The sequence below is a fragment of the Lynx canadensis genome, chromosome B4 (assembly GCF_007474595.2).
Source record: "Lynx canadensis isolate LIC74 chromosome B4, mLynCan4.pri.v2, whole genome shotgun sequence".
Lineage (NCBI taxonomy): Eukaryota > Metazoa > Chordata > Mammalia > Carnivora > Felidae > Lynx > Lynx canadensis.
In genome coordinates, this window is record NC_044309.1 from 47,127,988 (window position 1) to 47,150,196 (window position 22,209).

General features: G+C 44.8%; 1 protein-coding gene across 1 annotated transcript in view; it reads right to left on the reverse strand.

The window, feature by feature from the left end:
- LOC115518414 (glutamate receptor ionotropic, NMDA 2B) overlaps positions 1–17,822 on the reverse strand; it is a 138,411-nt gene extending 120,589 nt beyond the window's left edge. Inside the window, exon 1 of the mRNA XM_032593772.1 lies at positions 17,230–17,822. Within this exon, the coding sequence (XP_032449663.1) occupies positions 17,230–17,816 (587 nt within the window). The 5' untranslated portion in view covers positions 17,817–17,822. The remainder of the gene's footprint in view (positions 1–17,229) is intronic.
- Between the last annotated feature and the right edge of the window lie 4,387 nt (positions 17,823–22,209).

Genomic DNA, 22,209 nt, shown 5'->3' on the forward strand with positions numbered 1-22,209 from the left:
AAAAACGAATATTCACTTTTTCACTCCCTGTGCGCAAGCCCCACCTTTCATCTTTATTGATTCATTCACGTTTTCATTCAATAAAACATGTAGAAGCCTTCTGCGCAATGAGTCCTGGGGTAGCTACAAAAGACATTCCCAACCTTAGACGCTCCCCGATATACTTTTAAAGTTGAGCCGCTTGCACATCTAAGTGTTATAACAGAGGTATGAACACGGGGCTACGGGAGCACAAGAAAAGAATGACTAATTCTGCCTAGAATTGTTAAGAGAAGGCTCCATAGGAGAGAGGACACTTGAGTCTGAACTTTAAGGACATTCATGTATTCACTGAAAGAGAGAGCATTGGTGAGAATAGCCCATGCAGATACATAAAGTAGTAGAAAATGGTCACATTTAGAGAATGGCCAGTTATGTTTTCTGAAACTGTTGCTGGATCACAGCAGAGTATGTTGGGGCACGGTGGAGAGTTGGAAGAGGGACACAGATAAGCCCGATCATGAAAGCTGGGCCCAGATATTCAAAGGACTTTTATGGCTTGCTAAGGAATACACAGCTCATCCAGTGGATAAAAAGGAGCCATCGGAGATTTGTGGGAAAATGAGCTTTCTGCTCTAGATATCCAATTCTTCATTCTTCACGGCATACTAAAATCTATTTAATTCAGTAAGTCATGGGCTACAACTCCTTCCTCATTCCCATTTTGATTTGAGAAAGACTGCATTAGCCACTTTCGGGTCTTCAAGGACAATGTCTCCATCCAAAAAAATACAGATGCCCAGGTGATGGGTTTTTCATCATCCAAGGCAACCACCAGACATCCTCTTCCTGGAAGATGCTGGCTGGGGCTGTTGTCATGCTTTTGGAACCGATGTCTGATCAGGCCCCGGTTCTTTCTCCTTTGTAAAGGAAAGCACGATTTGTTTGAGGGATCTTGAGCACGCACCCCTCCTTCACCCTGAATTAAATTCACAAAAGCAGAGTTTTCATTTTCTTATCAAGGCACGACACTGCCACGTTAGGGCAGATTGTCCTCCTGTTGTAACACTGTCCTTCCATCCACAGTATCTCTACTCTGTTAGGATGGACCACCTGCATGTTCTGGGGCTCTGACCGGGGGCTCAGCACCTAGGCATTTCAGGATCGTGCCCTGCTCTTTATTCATTTCTGCAGGGTCTCCTTCCCCTCAGATAGGCCCCATTCCTTCTTTAGGTCTCCTGTCAATTTCTTTTTTTCATTTTTTTTTATAGACACATTTCCCTGCTGCTTACTAATAACCAGAGTGACTGATTGGACAGCTGGTACAATCAAGTGTGGAGAAGCAGGATCTTTTCCCAGTGCTCAGAAGGAATGGAAGAGATAGGCATTTTTTTTTTTTTTTTTTTTTTAGAAAAAAAATATAAGCTCAAAATCTGAAGCACGTGTCACGGCTAGGGCTGACAGACTTAGCATGTGTGTCCTTTAAACGGGACCCAAAGGATTTCAAAGGCTGAATCAAATGCTGTACTTGCTTTCTTTTCCCACTTTCCAATTTTACCTTTGTGACAGAAAAAGAAATATGCCTCAGTCTTCCTGATGACACTGAGATACATGAACTATCATCTCCCACAGTAAAGGGGGGAAAAAGCCACCAGGTGACCACTCAACTCTCGGATGTACCCTCGGCTCCTCCAGGAAAGCACATGGATTTTCGGGGTCACCCCTTTGACTTAGCGCAAGAAGCATGGTGGGAAACACAGTGAGATGCTCTGGAGAGATTAACTATTGTGTCCCTTCCCTTCACTGCCGGGTTCTTAACACGACACCAAACAGCCAGGAGGAAATGAAGTTGATATCACTTGAGGTGAGATGAAAACAATGCCAGGAAGGGAAAGAAAATCCGTGTAAAGAAAAGGGACACTAAGAACGGCCATGCCTCTCAGGCACTAAGATTCACAGGTCCATAATTGTTTGAGGTCTGTAGTATAGTAGTGATGCCTTTCATCCACCCTTCACCTCCAATGCAAGACCGAATATGGCCTTGTGTGCCCCCGATATGAAATCTAGAAAAATCTCTAGATGCTTTGAAACAAACAGCTAAACATGTGATCTGACTTACAGCGCCAGTCATTGGGCATATGCAAAACAAGGATTTGACTGCCTGCATAAGACATTTTCAATTCAACCTTGAGGAGCCAGCTCAATATTAGAACATGCCTTGTTGAGCCCAAAAGAGGAAAATGCATTGTGCAGCAATTAATAAATGTTTCTTAATAGTGATTAGTTCCTCCCTCATGTTATGCTATTGTGAAGAGATGCCAGAAAGCTCCATATAATAGTTCAGATCTGGAATCTGGAGTCTGGGGAAGAACAAATGTTTGGGACTCATTCTCTCCTGCTCACTCAAGGAAGCTCAAGTCTGATGGCCGTAAGGACAGGAGGCAAAAGGCCACCTGTTCAGCCAGGAAGGCTAAACTGTGGGATAACTGTTCCCACAGTTATAACTGTGGGAGAGATGGCTGGGTAGGTGGAAGACAGGGGTTAAAAACAATGATAAGAATCACCGAATAATCACCTACTTGGAAAATGTGTCTGCAGATTCTGCCACGGTTCTTACAAATCACAAAGAGCTTTAATAACGATAACGCGGTACTTCTCTTCTCTCTTATTTCTTTGGACAAACAGGAAGTTTCCTATGCCGTGCAAAGTCTTTAATCAGATAGATGGCATTGCTCTCTTATACAAAATTATGCCCTTCCTTAATACAATTCCAAAGCTATGCTTTGGCCTACCCTCTCTTGCTTGTTCACAGCAGCCAGAACCCCAATAATGCCACACTTTATCAAACCACCTGCAACCCCCTGCCAGAACATTATCAAGCCCAATTCAATTGGTTCCCCTGAAGGAGGGCTCTCCCGGACTCCAGGTAAGGGTTGTGAGACGGAGGCGGCCCACCGTTTCTTTTCTCACCTTGGCCCTCATCCTGCGTCTTCCTCATTCTAAACTGTTTTCCCTTTTATTTCGTTCTGTGGCACATTAGGGAGCAATTCCATTAACTGTAATAACAGTGTAGTAATACAAAGAACATCATTTTCTAGTGTTAATAACTTTCATTTTCAAACCACTTGTACGCTCCAAAATTTAGCAAAGCATAAATTTCTCAAGGCTAGCAGGCACCAAATTTGGAGCTTTAAAGTTCTGTTTCCTTGGGGTTTGTAATCAATCTATGTACAGAAGAATTGGAATGCCATTTAAAGTCAGATTTGATGCTCACGCTGCTAGCTTTACTAATGGAAACTCATCTCTGTGCATAAAATAGAAACACGGAGCGTTGGCAAAAGGACCAAAAACCATATGAGGAAATCATGACCACCTGGAAGAGGATCACCGCTGGTGAGATGTCTATATCCTATCCCTTTCCACAATTTGAATTTCATAGCACTAACAGGGATCCCAACTTTAGATTGGTCATCAGGAAAGAACCAAAGGAAAGAATTCTTTCATTAGCATCACGTTCAAATTTATGCAGAACTATCACTGCGTTCCATCTTATTCTGGTCACTGGGACCACAAAAGTGACAGCGGGGTCGAGAACGGCGATCTGCAACCCTGGCTACCCCTTTACTATCAACTTGGGAGCTTTTTTTTTTTTAATTTTTTTTTTCAACGTTTATTTATTTTTTTTTGGGACAGAGAGAGACAGAGCACGAACGGGGGAGGGGCGGAGAGAGAGGGAGACACAGAATCGGAAACAGGCTCCAGGCTCTGAGCCATCAGCCCAGAGCCTGACGCGGGGCTCGAACTCACGGACCGCGAGATCGTGACCTGAGCCGAAGTCGGACGCCTAACCGACTGCGCCACCCAGGCGCCCCAACTTGGGAGCTTTTAATAGATGTCACTTCCCAGGCCCCTACCCACCTCCCATCCCACCAAATCAGAATTTTGCAGGGTGGGGCCATGAGATCTGCATAGTTTCTTAAAGTTCCCCAGGAAATTCTAACCACATGGTCAGGACTGAGATGCACTGACACTGGGAACTGAAGACAGCACGGGAGTAGTCAGCACATTCACACTTCCCTGAGGTTGTTGAATCAGTGATACATTTTAGAAGGCTTCTTTATCTGAAAAAGGAAAATGTTAACTTCTGACGATCAGAGCAAACATACTTTGTTTGAATTACCTCATTTGTCATCACTACCTCTCCCACCCAGCTTCCCTGCAGCAGCTAAGTGTTCGTGGGATGCGGATCTTATTTCCCCGGCGAGACCGTGAACTATTAGACGGTTCTCCACAGTCTTGGGCACATAGTAGGTGCCACCTGGTTTGTTACTGGTAGCCAACGAGAAAGATTCTGCAGAAAGCTGACCATGTGGAGAGCGTTTCAGAACACACAAGTGTTCAACTCTTCTAGCAGGGTTAATTTTGGACTTGGGCTGAATGATCGGAGAAGGAAGCACTTCCCTGAGGATTGTGCCGCTAGAGGCCGCTCTGAACCAGATCCTTGCTAAGTGGCTTTCCGAAGTACAAGCACATCCAAGGGAAAGAAGGCTGCTGAGTAGCACAGGGAGTCATGGCAACATCAGGGTTCCTATTTTTAAACTTGTAGGTGAGCAAGCACACAAAGTGCGTGTGTATACCTGTGGGGGAGGGGATTCTGGTATATTTCCAAAGAATATTCTTCTGAGGTTTTGAGTTTGCAGGTGGCTAACAACCTATGACCATCAGATCAAAGAACTAAACTAGAATCTGTTCTATTAAAATGGTTTTTTTCTCTTCCTTAACTCCGTTATCTTGTTCTCCACCAGAAGGGACCGTTTATGGCCTCGTGTCCAGAAGTACCGGGGAATTTTTGATACTTTTAACCATCATATTCTGAAATTCTGATCTTTGTTTCTTAGACTTGTTCTGCTAGCCTCTTCGACGACTCATATGGTATTACAAGAAAAAGAGGTCCAAATCAGCAAGTTAAAAGAAGTTTCTCTGGATGTCCACACTCCTCATGAGGCCAAATGGATGATGTATATTGTCTGTATTCCCACCATCTAGCACAGGATCCAGAACATGGAGTCAACATATCTAGTGAATGTGTCACTAATTCAACTACCAGTGGATGGAATATTGTGAGGCACAGAAGGGCAGCCCCCCCGCCCCCAGTATATTTTTTTCACTCCCACGGGCATCATTTTTACTTTTCTCCAATCACTGGCTACGTTTCAGCCTTACACAAAATCCAAACTTCTCCCGCTTGTCAAAAATGAATAGTGGCCCTGGAGGACATTTGTAAATCATGACAGAGGCCAAGGTCTTGTTTTGTTTTATTACATGTCCTTGACAGTATTTTCAATGGGTCTGTAACCTCCAGGCACTTCAGCAGATTTTAGAACAGAAAGTCAGCTCTCCCTTCAGTTCCAAGGGACTTTCAGGTCTACAAAGACTACAAGTTGCTGTTGTCCCAGATGTGGGCTAGAGGACTTCGGAATATATGGGAATAATGAAAAATTAATCATCCTTTCCAATCCGAAAAGGAAGGCAGAAGCAAGATACAGCAAGGCCGGTAAACAGAGATGCGACACACTTCAGGACAGATGGAGAAATAAGCAGGCTCAGACTGGGACATCCCTACGACGCGTGCACTGGACGCTGTTCCCAGAGTGATTCTGGATTTATCATGGCTTCAGGACAGGAATTCAGCAGAGGCCAAGAAGGGAAACTTTATTACAAAACCACCCTGTCCCTCTGGCTAATGGTGTGTTCACATAGGTCCCAGTCCTGCCTAACGGACTCCACCTCCCATCTCTCTCCTTCTGAGAGATGGCTCTCAGAAGGGTGGACAACATGGGGCAAAGTACACCTGGAATCCATAAACACTTGAGTTTGAAACCCAAGTAAAGTGGGCGAGTGACTTAAACTTCCTGGATCTCAGTTTCTTCCTCTGAAAAATGGAAGTAATAATGCCTCTGTACAGTACATTTTAAGATTCAATAAGGCCTTATAAAGCACTTGGCACATAGTATTCACTCAATAACCTTTTTTAAAGTAAATTTTCTAAATTGCTGAAGCTTAGTATTTTTAAGTACCAAGCTTTTTCTTGATTATAGGAAGCCGTTTAAATGGAAAATTTTAGAAAGGTATTATAGAGCTCTCTGACTTCTTAAACCAAAGATAATCAATATAATTTAAAGCTCTTAATAATGACCTAACAATGACTATGCTATTCTTTATACAGGGCTGCCTTAAAGGGGGTATATGCTTCCTGGGGAGTACGCGGCAGTTTGCCCCAGTGGTCTTAGACAAGTGTTCCTTTCACGGTCTTCTGCTGGGGTTTTCTAGTACTTTATACACCTCATCGTTCTGCTTGTTATTTCTTAATGCTGCTAGCTGGCCTGAATGATTCCCATCATGTTCATCATTTCTAAGCTGTTGTCATCTGGGAGATCAGATAAGCAAATATCTCAGATAGCACTGGTTGCCTACCGAAGTTATATCCTTGACCACCTCTCTGGTTAACAGAACTTTGATTTTTAACTGGGCATCTTACCGCCCAGGTCAAAAACTAAACTTGTCAGCTTCCCTTGCAGCTAGCTGTGGCCATTGACTGATTTCTGACCAGTGGACTATAAGCAAAGTATGGGACTTCTAGGTAACTTCCTTCAAAAGAGCTTAGCCTCCTTCCTAGCTGTAATCTGTTGCTTGAAACTGGAGTTCGGCAGCCATATTGGGCATGGGGGTGAAGGCCACACCCCACAAACAAAAACGTTGAAAGGTAGCAGGGATCCAGGTCCCAGCAATCATGCAGCTACCATACCAGCTCTGGACAGACTGCCTAATTATGTTTAGTAACCTGTTTAAACTTGGGTAGTGACACTGCATGCCATGTCTAATGTAACTGACTCCACAAGCTGCTTCTTAGGAGTACGTACAAAGGTAGAGTAAATGAACTTTAAGCTAACATAAACCACGTTTACTTTAGGACAAGAATTTCGTGCCAGTGATTTTAGTTCAAAGCCCTTTTCTGCTTTCTTCATGGTTCTTGGTTATGCTCTGGATACATAAGGCTGCTGCCTGGGTCACCTCTCCTCTCCCAGGTAGCAGAGGGAAGACTACGCATGGACGCATGTGCAGTGGGTAACAGAACAGTGAGAATAAAGACCCTGGGTAGCCTATGGGGTCACGATTTTACGTCCCAGGCTACAACACACACACACGTACACAGATACCTAACTTTTTCTCTAGTCAATAACGAGAGCAATTTGACATATTAAAATTTATGTAGTAAACCACATTATCACATTCTATTGTGCTATTTTTTTTTTTTTTTTTTTTGCCTAAACAAAAACCCTTGGTAGAGGTTTGTTCAAGGAGGGGGGGGGGAAGTGGGGGAGAGTGTCTGGAAATACCCCTGGAGAAAATGGAAAGGAAGTTAAGTATCTGAGTCTTCTCTATGCAGTGAATATAAGAAGCCCTCACATGTTTGTAGTGATGATTCAGTGAGATTATATAGACGAAGATTCTCTGTAGGAAAATGGTCACTTTTATGATCCTCCCGATTAGCCAGTGTAATGAACTTGAAGTTTGTGATCATCAGCCCTTAAGTCAAACACGAAGTGTATTTTGACACACATCCTCATCTGGACTCCTTCTGGGAGCTCTTTCAGGGGATTGTGAAAAGAACTGCTTAGCAGGAATATAACATCGTCACAGCGCGGCTGCCATGGCTTTTTCCTGTTGCTTCGTCAGGAAGAATCTTTCCTTTAGAAAAAGACGACATTTACGGATTTCTTAAAAGTATGTAGAACCACTTGACGATGGAGCGTACCTCCTTTGCCCAAACAATGAACGTGCTGGGATTCTTAGCACCCATCCTTACGCTCATGGGGACTTCAAAAATGGAATTTAAACTGGAAGGAAATACCTTGTTGGTATTCACAGAGCCAACTCCAGGCAAGCCATTCCAAAAGGTTCCTCCCAACTTCTATCCCATACACAACCCTTCTCAGGTGATCAACTAAACAGTCCCGGTGGTAAGAAGAACTGGGGAATCTGGTATGTAAAAGCGTTTTTATCTAGTTCTTCTGATACGCTCCTCCATCCGACAGATGTAAACGTACACGCGTGAATAGGTGCTCTGTGGATGGAGAACACACGCACGTGAATGTACATGCATGTGCATGCGAGCACTCCACATATGGTCCTTGGTGAACATTGGCAGTCAAAGGCAGGAAAGGCTTTAAAGCTTTTAAAGGAAAGCTGGTGAGAAGAGAGGGACAGCAAAAGATCAATGAACAGAACAACCCCATCGAGAAAGAGATGGGAAAGAAAGAAAGAAGGAAGGAAAGATGGGGGGTGGAGTGAAGCAGTGATGAATGAGGAGAAGAGAAAGCCCGAGCAGCGATGGAGGCAGCAGGCAGCCCCCGGCCGGCTGCTGCTGCTGGAAACCGGACAAGGGGGAACAGATTTCAGCAGCGGGGAGCTCTAATCTGTCAGCAGCGGCTCCTTCATGTGTGACCAGCCAGCCCAGCTCGGGGACTGGTGCCAGTCTGGGCACGCTAACGCTAACCCCACCAGGCCCTCCCGGAAGAGAAGGAGCCACTGGGAAAAACCGTGAAAGTCGAGGGAAGGTTCCTCTGCCTCGGCTGCTGCCGCCACCACCCTCCTGGCTTCTCCACAGGCCCCTGTCTGTGGGGCTGGTTCAGACCCCTCAGCAGCCCCTTGTGAAGGTCAGTCATGCTGAGCAGCCCACTCCTTCCAAATCCTCATCGGCCACATCAGGTCCTGGAGAACTCTCTCCCCAGGAGATGACCACCTACGTACGCCCGACAGCTCCACTGGAGAGGAGACAAGAGATGGGCTCCAACCCGGGTCTGTTTGAAATGCGTGAGGTCTTCTCTAGAGGCAAAAGCCACAGAACTATCTCTGCTCTCAAGAAGCTCATGTTAGGCTGACCTTGGCCGGCTACGGTCCAGCCTCCACGCAGGCTTCCAGCCCATATCTGTAACCATAAATGACAGCACTCTAGCTTTCTGGCAACTCGCCTCCATCCTTTACCTCCACCCAGCCAGCCTTTATTCTCTGGTGGGAAGAGAGAGCAGATGGAGAAATGACTCCCACTCAATTCCTAAATAACGCCAGCTTCAATTCCCATTAACTGTGAATTTGCACCCTTGTCTGGGTGAGAACCAGGGGAGCAGGAATCGTGGGGCTATTGCCAGCCCAGGGCAAAGGCTAACGGGACAGGCCTGGCTGCCTGCCAGCCCTTCTGAGGACCCAGTCAAACAGGCAGCGCGCTCTGTGAAGAGTGTGGCTCCTCCCTTCAGGACACCTGGGTCCTGTCCTCACCCCACCTCCAACAGACAAGCAACCGCCCTAAGCCTCTGATCCCACATTTGTAAAATCATTCATCATTCTACCACCTATTCTGTGAGAATACATGTATTAAAAGGGTTGGATTAGAGGAGCACCGAGGACCTTTCCAATTTTGATTTTTAAGGGAAGCAAAGGGCTCTTTGAGCTTGGTTAATGTGCAGCAGAAGGAGAGGCTGAAGCCCGATCCCTGAGGTAGGGCCAAGCCAGATCCTGACATCACATAGCCTAAGCTGGGGGGGTCCCTGGGCGTCATGTCTCTTAAGAACATAAAATGAGGACAGTGCTTCTTATCTTCATTCGTGCTTTTATCTGCCAAATATTTATCAAGCGCCTATAATGTATCAGGCATCGTGCTGGGAACACGGAGGTTAAAAAACAAAATCCTGCTCTCATGAAGACTGAATTCAACTAGGAGGACGAAGACAACAAAAATACTTAAGAATAAAACGTGTATGTCAGATAAGGGCTACCAAGAAAAATGAAGCAGGGGACAGTGAAATCTTGGGAGGGTGGGCATACAGCTGTCCTTTTAACGGAGGGATAAGGAACATCTCCCGGAGACATGTGCATGGGTCAGGATTTTTGCAAGGATCGTACCAGGTAATCGCACAAGGTCTGGTGCGCAGGACGTACTCAGAAAGACACCAATGCCGGACTTACTAACCCCCACAGGCTGGCTGCCAGGGGGGCTACTTTTGAGCACAGACTTATGACTCCTTAACCCTTACCATTGCCACCAACCCACGTCCTTTCTGAGGCAGAATCTGCTATTCAGAATGGGGTCCATTTTCTCCACTGAGAGCCTCTGCCCTCTGCTCTTTCTTCTTTCCTCTCTGAGACCATCCTATTCCTTCCCATAGACCATGTACTGCCCGTGTCTTCTCTCCCAGCACAGACGTGATCTTCTCCCACCTCACACTTGTCCTCCAGGAAATGGGATTCTTCTCCCATTCACTCTCGCTTTACCCCCTGCCCTCTCCTCCTCCAACTGTAAACAGTTTTTTTTTTAAATTTTTTTTTCAACGTTTATATATTTTTGGGACAGAGAGAGACAGAGCATGAATGGGGGAGGGGCAAAGAGAGAGGGAGACACAGAATCGGAAGCAGGCTCCAGGCTCTGGGCCATCATCAGCCCAGAGCCCGACGCGGGGCTCGAACTCACGGACCGCGAGATCGTGACCTGGCTGAAGTCGGACGCTTAACCGACTGCGCCACCCAGGCGCCCCCAGTTTTGTTTTGTTTTTTAAAGGAGGAAGAAGAAGAAGAGCTGGGCGGAAGGGGATGAGGAAGGAAACAGAAGAAAGAGGAAAGAAATACCAACTAGGTCACGGGTATGTTTTAAATTTTACAAGCCAGCCTCAGAATTAAACAGTGATTGTGGGAAGAATCACGTAGCGGTCCGCAGGTTAAGTATTTGCGAATGCTCTTCACAGGTTTGAATTTCAGGGAAGGAAGCAAAGATCACTTACTGAACTGACTATACATCTGATAGGAGAATATGGAGGATGAGAAGAAAGCGGAAGAGTCTGAATAATCCTCAATTTAGTCATTCTTCCATGGGCAGTTATAGCACTGAACAGATCTTTTGGGAGGGTTATTACATTCCTCAGTTATTCCTCCTGCCCCCCAATTTCTATCTCCGTCTATACCACTGAGCAGATATAATCTCTCTCTTGCTTTGCTACATATTTCATATGAAAATGTAGCTTTCCTTAGATGCCAGTCAATTTCTTTAATTGGGGGAAGGTCCACTATGCCTGACAGCCCACTTCTAACTATGCTTTTGCAGAACCTTTTGACTGTTCACACATAAATTATATTAAATAATTACATTTAATACATATTTGCCTTACCAGAAATCTGCCTACGCTTGGCACTCCATGAACATTTACTAACTAAAAGATGGGTAATAACCAAGCACCTCTTGCCCGTAATTGTCTAAAAACTAACAGACTCAATTTCCTCTTTATTTCTTAACTTCTCAGTGCTTTTCAGGCCAAGAGAGTCAAGTGGGCATCCCAGCTACTACAGTGGGTCCAAGGATAGGGAGTCTGCCCCAAAGTTAGAGGAGGATAGTGTTTACCACGGTTCTTTTAGGAAGAACTTAACAGAGCCCCTTTCTTCATATCAGCTATCCTTGCTTCTTAAAGGCTGGGCCAGGAGGAGGAATCTGGCCTTTTGAGACAGCAACTTTCATGGGGAAAGAGGCTGCAAAAACAGGTGTTGGGTAGGAAAACTGAGGACACCAGGGGGAAATAATTAGGCAAGATTCGTAAGAGGTTTGCTTTGTTGAGATCCAGCCATCTCCAAGAACATCTACTTTTTTCCAAAAGTGGGGAACATGAGTCCTCAGGACAGACAGCAAGCCCGGAGGTCAGTGGCCAGTATGCCATCACCTGAGTGACAGAAACAGACTTAGCAGAGTATTGGAGCGCACATTCCGAAGGAAAATAACCATTAACTGCTCCCCTGGGGAAGTGATAAAAGAAAAATCTAGACATGTGCCCACTAATAGCTAGCAATTCTTCTCTAGCTCAGGGGAATAAAGACAGGTTTCGACAACTAGCCTAATCACTTTCTAAACACTTTCAGATCATCTGGTACCAAAACGTTAAGACTTTTCTCAGGAACTAAGAAGATCCTTCACTTAGACAATACATGACAGAAGAAATTATTCAATTCTTTCAATCAAATAAAGTTCCCAGTTGGAATAAAATTCTCTCTCAGCATGTCTTGGGCAACAGTATGAGGCACTGTACTACATTTACTAATAAGGTATATATGAATGCTACAAAGTCCCAAAAGAAAATTAATTCTTATTAGTGTACAAAGAAAGAAAGAAAGAAAGAAAGAAAGAAAGAAAGAAAGAAAGAAAGATACAGGAGCCCTGTTAAATTTGAATTTCAGATAAACAAGTTATCTTTTAGAATCAGTATGTCCCATGCAATATTTGGGAACAGATTTTTGCTAAGAGAATTAGCTGCTGTTTATCTAAAATTCCAATTTAACTGTGTTTCTGTACTTCTCTCGCAACCTGTTAAAAAGCCTTGTCCAGCAGCCTAGAATCCATCTGGAGATAGTCACCCAAACCCTATCTGGCCAAGTTCCAAGGAGCTAAGAAGTTATCAGTAAGGAATTTGGATTGACACCTGATAAATAATGTTCATTTCAAGGATCCTCTCTGAGAATGCTTACAACACTTCCTTCGGTAACTAACAAGTGAATCACTTCCAACGTGTGTCTCTCTTTGGGTTTCGGCACTTAACACAGAACCTCCGCTCCCTGTCCCCTAAATCTAGATTTATCAACCTCCCTCACATGGAAAGAAAGCCAGTTTGGTCAGGTATAAAGGAGAGCTTCACCACCCCTTAGGAGGACAGGGCCTATTCATGTTTCTGGGTTTTCAGGAAAGTGACAGGAGAAGCCATTTCCTGACTCTGTATGCCTGGTGTCATCCTGGGGCTGGGTCATTCCCAGATACCTCCCGAGGAGGCTTCTTCCCACTGCTGCTGCTGCAGAGACATGAGCAGCAGGCCAAGGAAAAAGTCATCCTCATAAAACAACCAACCATTTGCAACAATTTTATTTGCAAAGATTTCCTGCTGTGGCTAAATGATGTGGCTGCTTGGTTTGTTATTTAAAAGAGTGACCCTAGTGAGCCCAGAGCTCTGAAGGGGGGAAAGAGGCTGATTTCAGACCAGGATAAGTAAGAGGAGCTGGGACTGAGCGTGCCTAATTGAATTCCACTGATGATTCTGAGCGCTGTGCCACATGATAATAGCTTAGACTTTGAGGACAGCTCCTTATAGTCCCTGTTGGGCAACACCAATCCTTTCGGGGTCCTGATAGAGAAGGTTATTAAAATATTCCCAAGAGAGGTTAGAGATTGGATTCAAGAGCCCTGAGGAGCTGCAGTTGAGAGGATGGAGGGAAAAGATGGGGTGCAGAAGGGATGGAGGTGTACGGGCAGGGGAGACAGCCAAGAGAAGAGGTCTCGCAGGCAGTAGATACAGAACCCCAGGAAAAAAAAATCTGGGAATTGGGGCAGAAGAGAAAGTTCAGAGAGGAAAGATCTTAGTGGAGAAGCACTCTGATGAGTCCGAAGACACTGTGTACAGTATGGGAAAGTGGGAAATCACGGTGGACTTTTTGCCGGACTCTGGTCCTCAAGGAATTTATGAATAATCTAGACTGTGTCCCCCCCTGTTCTTTTTAGAAGGGCTACACTTTCAAAGATGGAGGCGGGTATTGGTGGCCATCTTGACAAGAATATCTGAGGAAGGAGAAGAGAGGACTGAGGAGGGCTCCCTTTCTGAGCGGCCACAAGACACGGTAACAAAAGTTAGAACCAAGCGTGACTCTTAAAGGTGCAGTGGTCAGAGACCAAACTTCAGAGAGACCGCTTGCATTCTAATGTAAAGTAAGCCAAAGGGGAAATGATAATATCCGCAGATGACTGTGTACCCAGAGGAGTTTTAAGATCAAAGCAGGCATTCCTGAACCAAAATTTATGGACTTTAACATCCATTTGATTTCCTTGTGTGGTTTGGCAGACATTTTGGCCTAAATATTTTTCATTGTTAGCATTGGTTTTAATGAACAAATATTTGGTGATCTGCATCAGATTTTAACTTAACACTAAAGACAGCGGGAGAAAACATGAATGTAGAGAACTGAATAAATAGTAAGTTTTTTTTTTAATCTTTAGGAATTTATTTATTTAATTTATTGAGAGAGAATGAAAGAGAGAGAGAGAAGAGAGTGAGAGAGTGAGAGAGAGAGAGTGAGAGAGAGAGCGAGAGACAAAGAGAACATGAACAGAGTAGGGGCAGAAAGAGAAGGGAGAGAGAATCCCAAGCAGGCTCCACACTATCAGCACAAGGCCTGATGCAGGGCTTGAACTCATGAACCATGAGATCATGACCTGAGCGGAAATCAAGAGTCGGACGCTTAACCACCTAAGATACCCAGGTGTCCCATGAATAAACAGTAAGGTTTTTTTTTTTTTGTTTTGTTTTGTTTTTTAATTTTTTTTTCAACGTTTATTTATTTTTGGGACAGAGAGAGACAGAGCATGAACGGGGGAGGGGCAGAGAGAGAGGGAGACACAGAATCGGAAACAGGCTCCAGGCTCTGAGCCATCAGCCCAGAGCCCGACGCGGGGCTCGAACTCCCGGACCGCGAGATCGTGACCTGGCTGAAGTCGGACGCTTAACCGACTGCGCCACCCAGGCGCCCCAAACAGTAAGGTTTTAAAGGAAATCTCCATGATCTCGCAGAGAGGAGCAGAACAAGAAGGGTCCTGTGGAATAGGTATGCACTAGGCAGCTCAGCATCTTGGAGGAGGTCATTCATGAACTCCAGGTGTCCTTCTTCCCTCTGCTACACAGGACACTAAGAGTGGGGGGACGTGGAACTAAGGACAGAAAGGTCACTGCTTTCACAGAACTTACAGGGACAACGGATAACAAAGCATAGAACTAGAACTGTTTGAAGAAATGGAACTGGCTGTATTGGGGGAAACAAAAGTTGCACTGAAGGCAGGTAACAGGGCCCCATTAGTCCAGGGTCCAGGAAAGCTGCCTCCATGAAAGTAATGTCAGGACCGAAGCCTAGGGAATGAAAATGAGGCAGGTGAAGAAGCTTCTGCATTTATGTTCTGGTGGGAAGGGGCTCCTGGGGAATATATTCCAAGCAGAGAAGAGAGCTAGAAGCAAGAGAAAGAACACGGCATTTTCAAAGAACTAAAGCAGGTTCTGTATTGCAGGAATGAAGTGTTTGAGGGACAGCATGGCACGAGACAATTTTGGAAAGACAGGCAGGCCTGTTCAGTGGAAGACTTTATAAACCGTATCAAGGAGATGGGACTTTATTACAGGAGCAATGAAAAGCCGTTGAAAGGCATTATGCAGGAGACTGATGAAATCACATTTTCATTTTAGATCACTCTGGGTGCGGTGTAGATTGGAAGGAAGCAGTACTGGTAGCCAGAAGATATTTACGAGGCCCTGCAGCAATGCAGGTAAGAAGAGCCGAACTGGGACGTGGCGCAGGGATGCAGACAGCGAGAGCACTCCAGAGGAGATCTGTGGGGAAGGGCATGGTCAGCAAGGAGATGGCGGGAATGTGAAAGCCAGGACACCTCTGGAATTTTTATGTTAGCTAACTGGCTACTAGGACGTACCCTTTGTAGGTATACAGATTTGTCTGCAAGAGGATGGAAGAGTAACAGGAGAGAAAGCAGTTCAGCTTTGCATATGGTATGTTCTAAGGCTCCGTGGCATCCAAAGAACATATCCACTCACAGTTGGCAATACAGACTGGGGGCTCAAGGGAGAGGTTTCAGCCAGAGAGGTCCTTTGGGAGAACTTACATTAGTTGTATACTTGGCAATGGAGGACAGAAAAGGAGGGTCTAGGACAAACCCTGAGAAGCACCAACATTGAAGACGAGCCTGCCAAGGACCTGGAACGGAAAGACTAAGACTAGAGAGGTCGGAAGAAAATCAAGACAGTCTACCAAATAAGCAGTGACAACCAGGGATGGCAGAAAGCATAGATGAAGGTGGGATAATATTAGGACTGGATCACACATTGCATTAAAAGTAGCTTTAATTTCAACTCTGAGTTAACAGCTTAGCTCAGAGGCTTTAGTCCAGCTCCCTTCCAGAAATTAAACTAATAGGTACACCTTCAACCTCCCCTAAATGTATTTCAACCTTCCCAGAGTATACTTTGGTATTTTATGTAAGCTGAATGGTATCCGAATAGGTGTTTTCTGCGTACGTTTCTATTTGTTGGATGGAATGCATAACGAATTTAAAACGGATGCCCAAAACATACTGTTGAGTAAAAGAAAGCCGGGTCATCAAACAGCAGGGGTAGTTATATTTCCATTTATGTAAAATTATAGATTTATATGGATGTAGGCATACACGCACAGGGAAATACCTAGAAAGATGTTCACTAATTATTTCTACAATGATTCTCTCTGGTTGGTTGTAGCGAAGGTCATTTTTTCTTTCTCTTCTGGGCTCTTCTGCATTGTTTGAGTTTTGACAATGTTCTTGTGCAGCAGTTTTATACAAATCACAGAACTACAGAAGCCTAGTATAGAATCTTCTGCCCTTCATGGTCACACAATACCCGCAGGAGGATGTGCTGGAGGTGTGGCTGGATTAGGAGGTGAGGTCAGGGGAGCCGAACTCCCCCTAGATCTTCTTCCTACTGAAGAAACCGGACTAAGAGCAACTATGGAAGCTGCCTCTACAGCACCACCTTCATGCTTAAGGGCAGAGAGGAGAAGCGCAGGAGACAAAATCCAAGGAAAGAACCCTCTTCATGTGCCTACAGACCCACGTCACCTGTTCTCCATTCCTTCCCGGTACAGCATCATTTCTAAGGTAAGGGGACTGGTAGGTCCTCATGCCTACGTGCATGGTGTCTTTTATAGTGATCAAGTACGCAGGGCCCACAGAGGTCCGTGTACAGCTCCAAACTGAACCCCTTACTTGCAGAGTGACCATGGACAGTATACTCCTACGAACCTTATTCTCTTGTATCATAAAATGGAAACGGCTCTTAACACCTGCCTAATAGAGTATTGCTTTGAGGTTAAGGAGGTCAAACACCCATAAACACTTAGAGGAACACCTAGCACACAGTAAGTGAACAATAAGTGGGAACCATTTTGTATTTCTTAGAACAGGAACCCAGCACAGCGAGCTTTGGATCTGAAACACTCCCACCATCACAAGCCACGGCCATCCCAGTGGCCAGCCTTCAACCTCTGACATCTTGAACTGCCCTTCCCATAGTTTCAGAACCTCCTCCAACCCCAGTCCTAAAAGCCCTCCTCGGACCTCTACCATCAGTGTTCCACACTCACCTATTCAGCATGTTGGACTGGTAGATTCTCTTCTCATGGGTGTTGTAACAACTGCTCTTGGGCTCAGGGATGAAGCTGTGTTCAGAGAGCATATCGGAAGCAGCGGTGGTGATTATGGCAATTCCATCCCTCACTCTGGCAGGGAGGCCATAGTCCCATTCATCATAGGACACAGAGATGAGCCCAGTGGGGAACTCCGAGGGCACTGTGTCTGTATCCCCTGCCACCAGACTAGGCACAATCCACGTGTAGCCGTAGCCAGTCAGCCCTACTGAGTTAGCTACTTCAAAGATATAAGTGGCTTCTTCCTTCGTACAATAAAGAAGAATGATGGGGCTTTGAAGTTTCTTGAGCTGGTTCTGGATCTTAGAATCTCCATCATCCAGGGACATGTCCAGCAGGAGGACTTCCTCTAACTCCCAGCCCACGAAGCTGTTCTCGATGGTGCTGCGAATCTTGTTTACAAAGTCCTGGTAGCCAGGGAAGTAGGTGGTGACGATAGAAAAGATGTACCAGTCATACTCTTCCATGATGTTGAGCATTACGGAAGCTTGCTGCTCAATTGATGGGCCAAACTGGAAGAACATGGAGGATTCATCCTAGAATAGTAAAATGTAAAAAAAAAAGAAAAAAACCAACGATGGTAAGGGAGAGTTGGAATCAACTGGGTACAGAGGTTTGTGTTCATTGTTTACTTTTTCACATGATGCCTTTTAAAATAGGATGTTTGCATTGCAAACATTTGTGATACCTCTCTTCCTAAAACTACCTCCCAGATTCTCTGGAAAATCAACATAGGTGTATATATTCTCATTGTCTGAAATCCTTGGAGCATAGGGCAGCTTCCTATCATCAGACACGTTAGTATTTCTATTGCAAAACACATACAGAGTTGTATTAGATGGGACAGAGACTCTAAATGGCCTCACATCAGCTCAGGTCAGGTGTCACTGTCAAATTGAGTTCTAGGAACACACACACTTTTCATTTTGTGAGCCTTCTGAACTTATCACAACGGTGGATGTACATCACTCAATCAGAGTGAATAAATGGAAATGCCATCAATCTATCCTTAAACCTATTGGTGGAGGCGGTAGAAACGCACTGGCCTAACAGGTGGGTGGTACTCAGGTATGGATGGCCAGAGAAAAGCACATGGTAGCAGAAGATTTAATCAGTGTATTTTCTAGAAAAATATAATGGATGAATTAATAGCACATTTAGTATTCCATCTTGCACTGTGACCGTGAGATCTGCAAGTTAGAGTAAGGCACACGTAGTGTATCTGAGCTACAAGTTAGAAGGAAGGACTTGTACTCAAGCTCATGTATGATTAAGGTTTATTTCAGAGCAGCACACAGAAGACTGTTCTTTCTCTTACTTGTTTAATACCATGGGTCTCGGTCTGACCAGTGCATTATACACATAACCTTCTGTCAATTCTGAGAATCTTCTGTTTTCTCCCTCCTTTTGAGGGAGAAGCCATTTTAAATTTCTCCCATTTTATTTCACCTGGTGCTCTGAGATGTCAAGCCCTGCATTTTGTCTCTGCCTTACAGCTAAAAAAAAAATCTAAGACCACAAAATGAAGACCCTCTCGGCCTTGTCCTTCTCCCTCAATCCACCTTCCCCTGACTTCCTCCTGGGTAATGGCATCTCTTTTCTTGGTCAGTGCCCCCTATCTTTTATCTGATGGCTCATCTCCATTTTAGAACAATCCAGGCTAACAAGATTGTGTCTTTCTAAAAGGGGCAGTTCTTTCTCATCCCCAAACGAGAGCTTCAAAGTACAGTCACAAGAGACCAGGCTTTTAAACAAAATTACATGGTGATTTCTTAGCTCACGAACATAGTTGCGTATAGCTGAGAAATTGCTGCGTGTTTTTTGGGTGCCCACTATTGAAAAAAAAATACAGGTTGGGAAATATCCAGCTGGTATCCAAAGACCCTGATTCGGCAATGAAAGCTGCCAGCCCCTTGGCTCTGCCAGAGCTATGATTGCTTCATGTGGCTTGAACTTTTCACATTTCCCACAGGCAATCCAGAATGAAACAGTAGAGGCTTTGTCATTGGAGGGCAATTCTTTCTGCTAAGGGTGAAATGGTGCTTATCAGAGCTTCCTCCTCTGGCTTAACCATACAGTCAAAGAGGAGCTTCGCAGGACCAGAGAATTCGGGGAAGCAGAGAAGGTAAGGCAACAAGAATGGGCAGGAAGGAGTGGGAACTGATTCAGAACACAGTAAGGGCTTCATGTGTGTTTCCTCCAAACTGTAACTGGCCCCTGCCCGTGGTCTCCTACTACAAAACAAGTACTATTCTTCAGGTAACATTGATTTTGCCCTCAGGTTATAGGATTACAGTGGGAATCCTGGTTAAAAGTTTATTCCAAGATTTGTCAGGGAACCACAACAGGGAAGGAAGGCCAGTGACAGAACCTCCCACCCAGAATGGCTTTAGAGAAATGGCTATTTGTTTTCCTTGTTACTGCCAGATAATGTTTCATTTGAAGATTCCCAATATTCCCCTTTTCACTGGGGTTTTCACAAAGCCTAGTGGATATAACAAAATGACAAAATCTTCCAGATATACCGTAAAATGTATAGACTAAGAAGGCACCTGGGTAGATCAGTCAGTTAAGCATCCGACTGTTGATCTTGGCCCAGGTCATGGTCTCACAGTTCATGGGGTCGAGCACCACAGTGGGCTCTTTGCTGTCAGTGTGGAGCCTGCTTGGGATTCTCTCTCTCCTTCTTTCCATGCCCCCCCCCCCTCAAAATAAATAAACTTAAAAAATATTAAAATAAAATAAAATGTATAGGCTAAGGATAAAAGGGATCCCAATTGTAAATAAAGTAACTCAACCCATTCTATGATAAGGGAACCTCTCATCACAAGGGAGTTCTTAACACCCACAACTCTCCATCTATCATGAGACCACTGGCTGGTTCAAATAGACAGAGAGCATGCCCTGAGAGATAACCAATGAGGGTCCATAGTAAATGAGTCCATGCTAATGAAAATAAATTAAAAAAAAAAATCTAAAATACCAACTCTACCCTCTCCTCTCTTAGTCTTTTCTCCCCCACCCCTTTTTTAAGCTTATTTATTTTGAGGGAGCGGGGAAACAGAGGGAGAGAATCCCAAGCAGGCTCCTTGTTGTCATCAGGGTTCGATCTTACAAACCATGAGATCAGATGAAATCAAGAGTTAGATGCTTAACTGACTGAGTCACCCAGGCGCCCCGTCTCTTAATCTTCTCTTAAAACTTGCTCACGATTATATATGAGCTCCTAAAGAAACCATCAGCTACTATGTGAAGAAATCCAAGAATATAAGGTGAAAGTAAGGAGAGAGAAAAACTAATATGGCTCTATCTCACCCCCACTATATCCTCCTCTTACCTAATTCTATCATCCTCCACAATCATCCTTTCTGACTCCTCTCTCCCATCAATGCCCAGTTCAACTGTTTTATCTTGCCAATCCTTCATTAAATAAAGGATGCCTTACATGACCATTTTATTGTGGCACCAAGAAGAGGTTAATGAAGCCAAACAGAAATCAAGAGACAGAGTTATAGCTTGGGCAAATGTTTTCTGGGATAGTGAGCGGTCCAGTGTTATTAATTTAGTTGACACAGCAATCTGGTATACAGCAGTTGGGAATGGGACAGCTCTTTTTCAACAAAGCTTTGGGCTAACTATAAGTTGCAAGCAGTGACAGGCTTTGCAAATTATGGCTGAAGCCACAAATCAAAGAGCAATCTTCATGTGTGCATGGAGTGGAAAGGACTGGTGGCCACACATCCATCTTTACAGGCACCCAGCATGCATTGTGATCACCACAAGAAGTATCATCTTCTAGGATGAAGGACAGGGATATAATTCAGTTTGCAGCTCACTATGCTTCCCCACTTACATTTTTATCTCCTAATGAAGATTCCCAGCCACATTTATTGCATGAATGTACTTCTTCACCTTGCCTTTCGAGCAGTTTTGAAGCATTCACATATAAAGGGCCACCATGACTGAGATAATTAACACAGGGAAGGTACAATTGTACATTAGATTCCATCAGTCTAGAACCATTATGTTGAACCTCCATCACTGTGATGTTCATGGTGTTTATTTGCTAATAAAAAACAAAAACAAGTACTTTTTCATTCTATTATTGGTCTCCAAAATAACTGCTGAAACACTTAGCAGTGTGTGAGATTCCTCTTCTGTATCACCCTGATGCCCTACAGATACACTTCAGAAATAAAAAATCAGGAGTACCTGGGTGGCCCAGTTGGTTGGGCATCCAACTCTTGATTTCGGCTCAGGTCATGATCTCATAGTCCCTGAGTTTGAGGCCCACATCAGGCTCCGTGCTGACAGTGCAGAGCCTGCTTGGGATTCTCTCTCTCTCTGCCTCTTCCCTGCTCGTGTGTGTGTGTGTGTGTGTGTGTGTGTGTGTGCGCGCGCGCACACACATGCGTGCACTCTCTCTCTCATAATAAATAAATAAACTGGAAAAAATGATGAGAAATAAAGGATTAACTACTGCAGCTGCTGCTGCTAATGCCCCTGCCAATAGGTTTCAGCTATCAGCCCACTTTGGGAATTGCATCAGCTGAAGAGAACCATCTTGCCCAAAGTCATGCCCCTTCCCAGGATAAACTGCCCTGAATGACTGGTCATCCTGGAGTGTAAAGACCTGGCCCTCTTGCCCTGACTCTAGACAACTCTGAAGGATCAACTGATTTTCAAAACTTCCCAAAGGGTCAGCTGGAGCTTCCTTTAAAAGTGCCTGGGTGACTCAGTTGGTTAAGCGTCAGACTTTGGCGCAGGTAATGATCTCACAGTTCATGGGTTTGAGTCCCGCACTAGGCTCTCTGCTGTCAGCACAGAGCCCACTTTGGATCCTCTGTCCCACTTCTCTCTCTGCAGCCCCTACTGCATGCATGGGTGCACTCATTCTCTCTTGCTCTCCCTCACTCT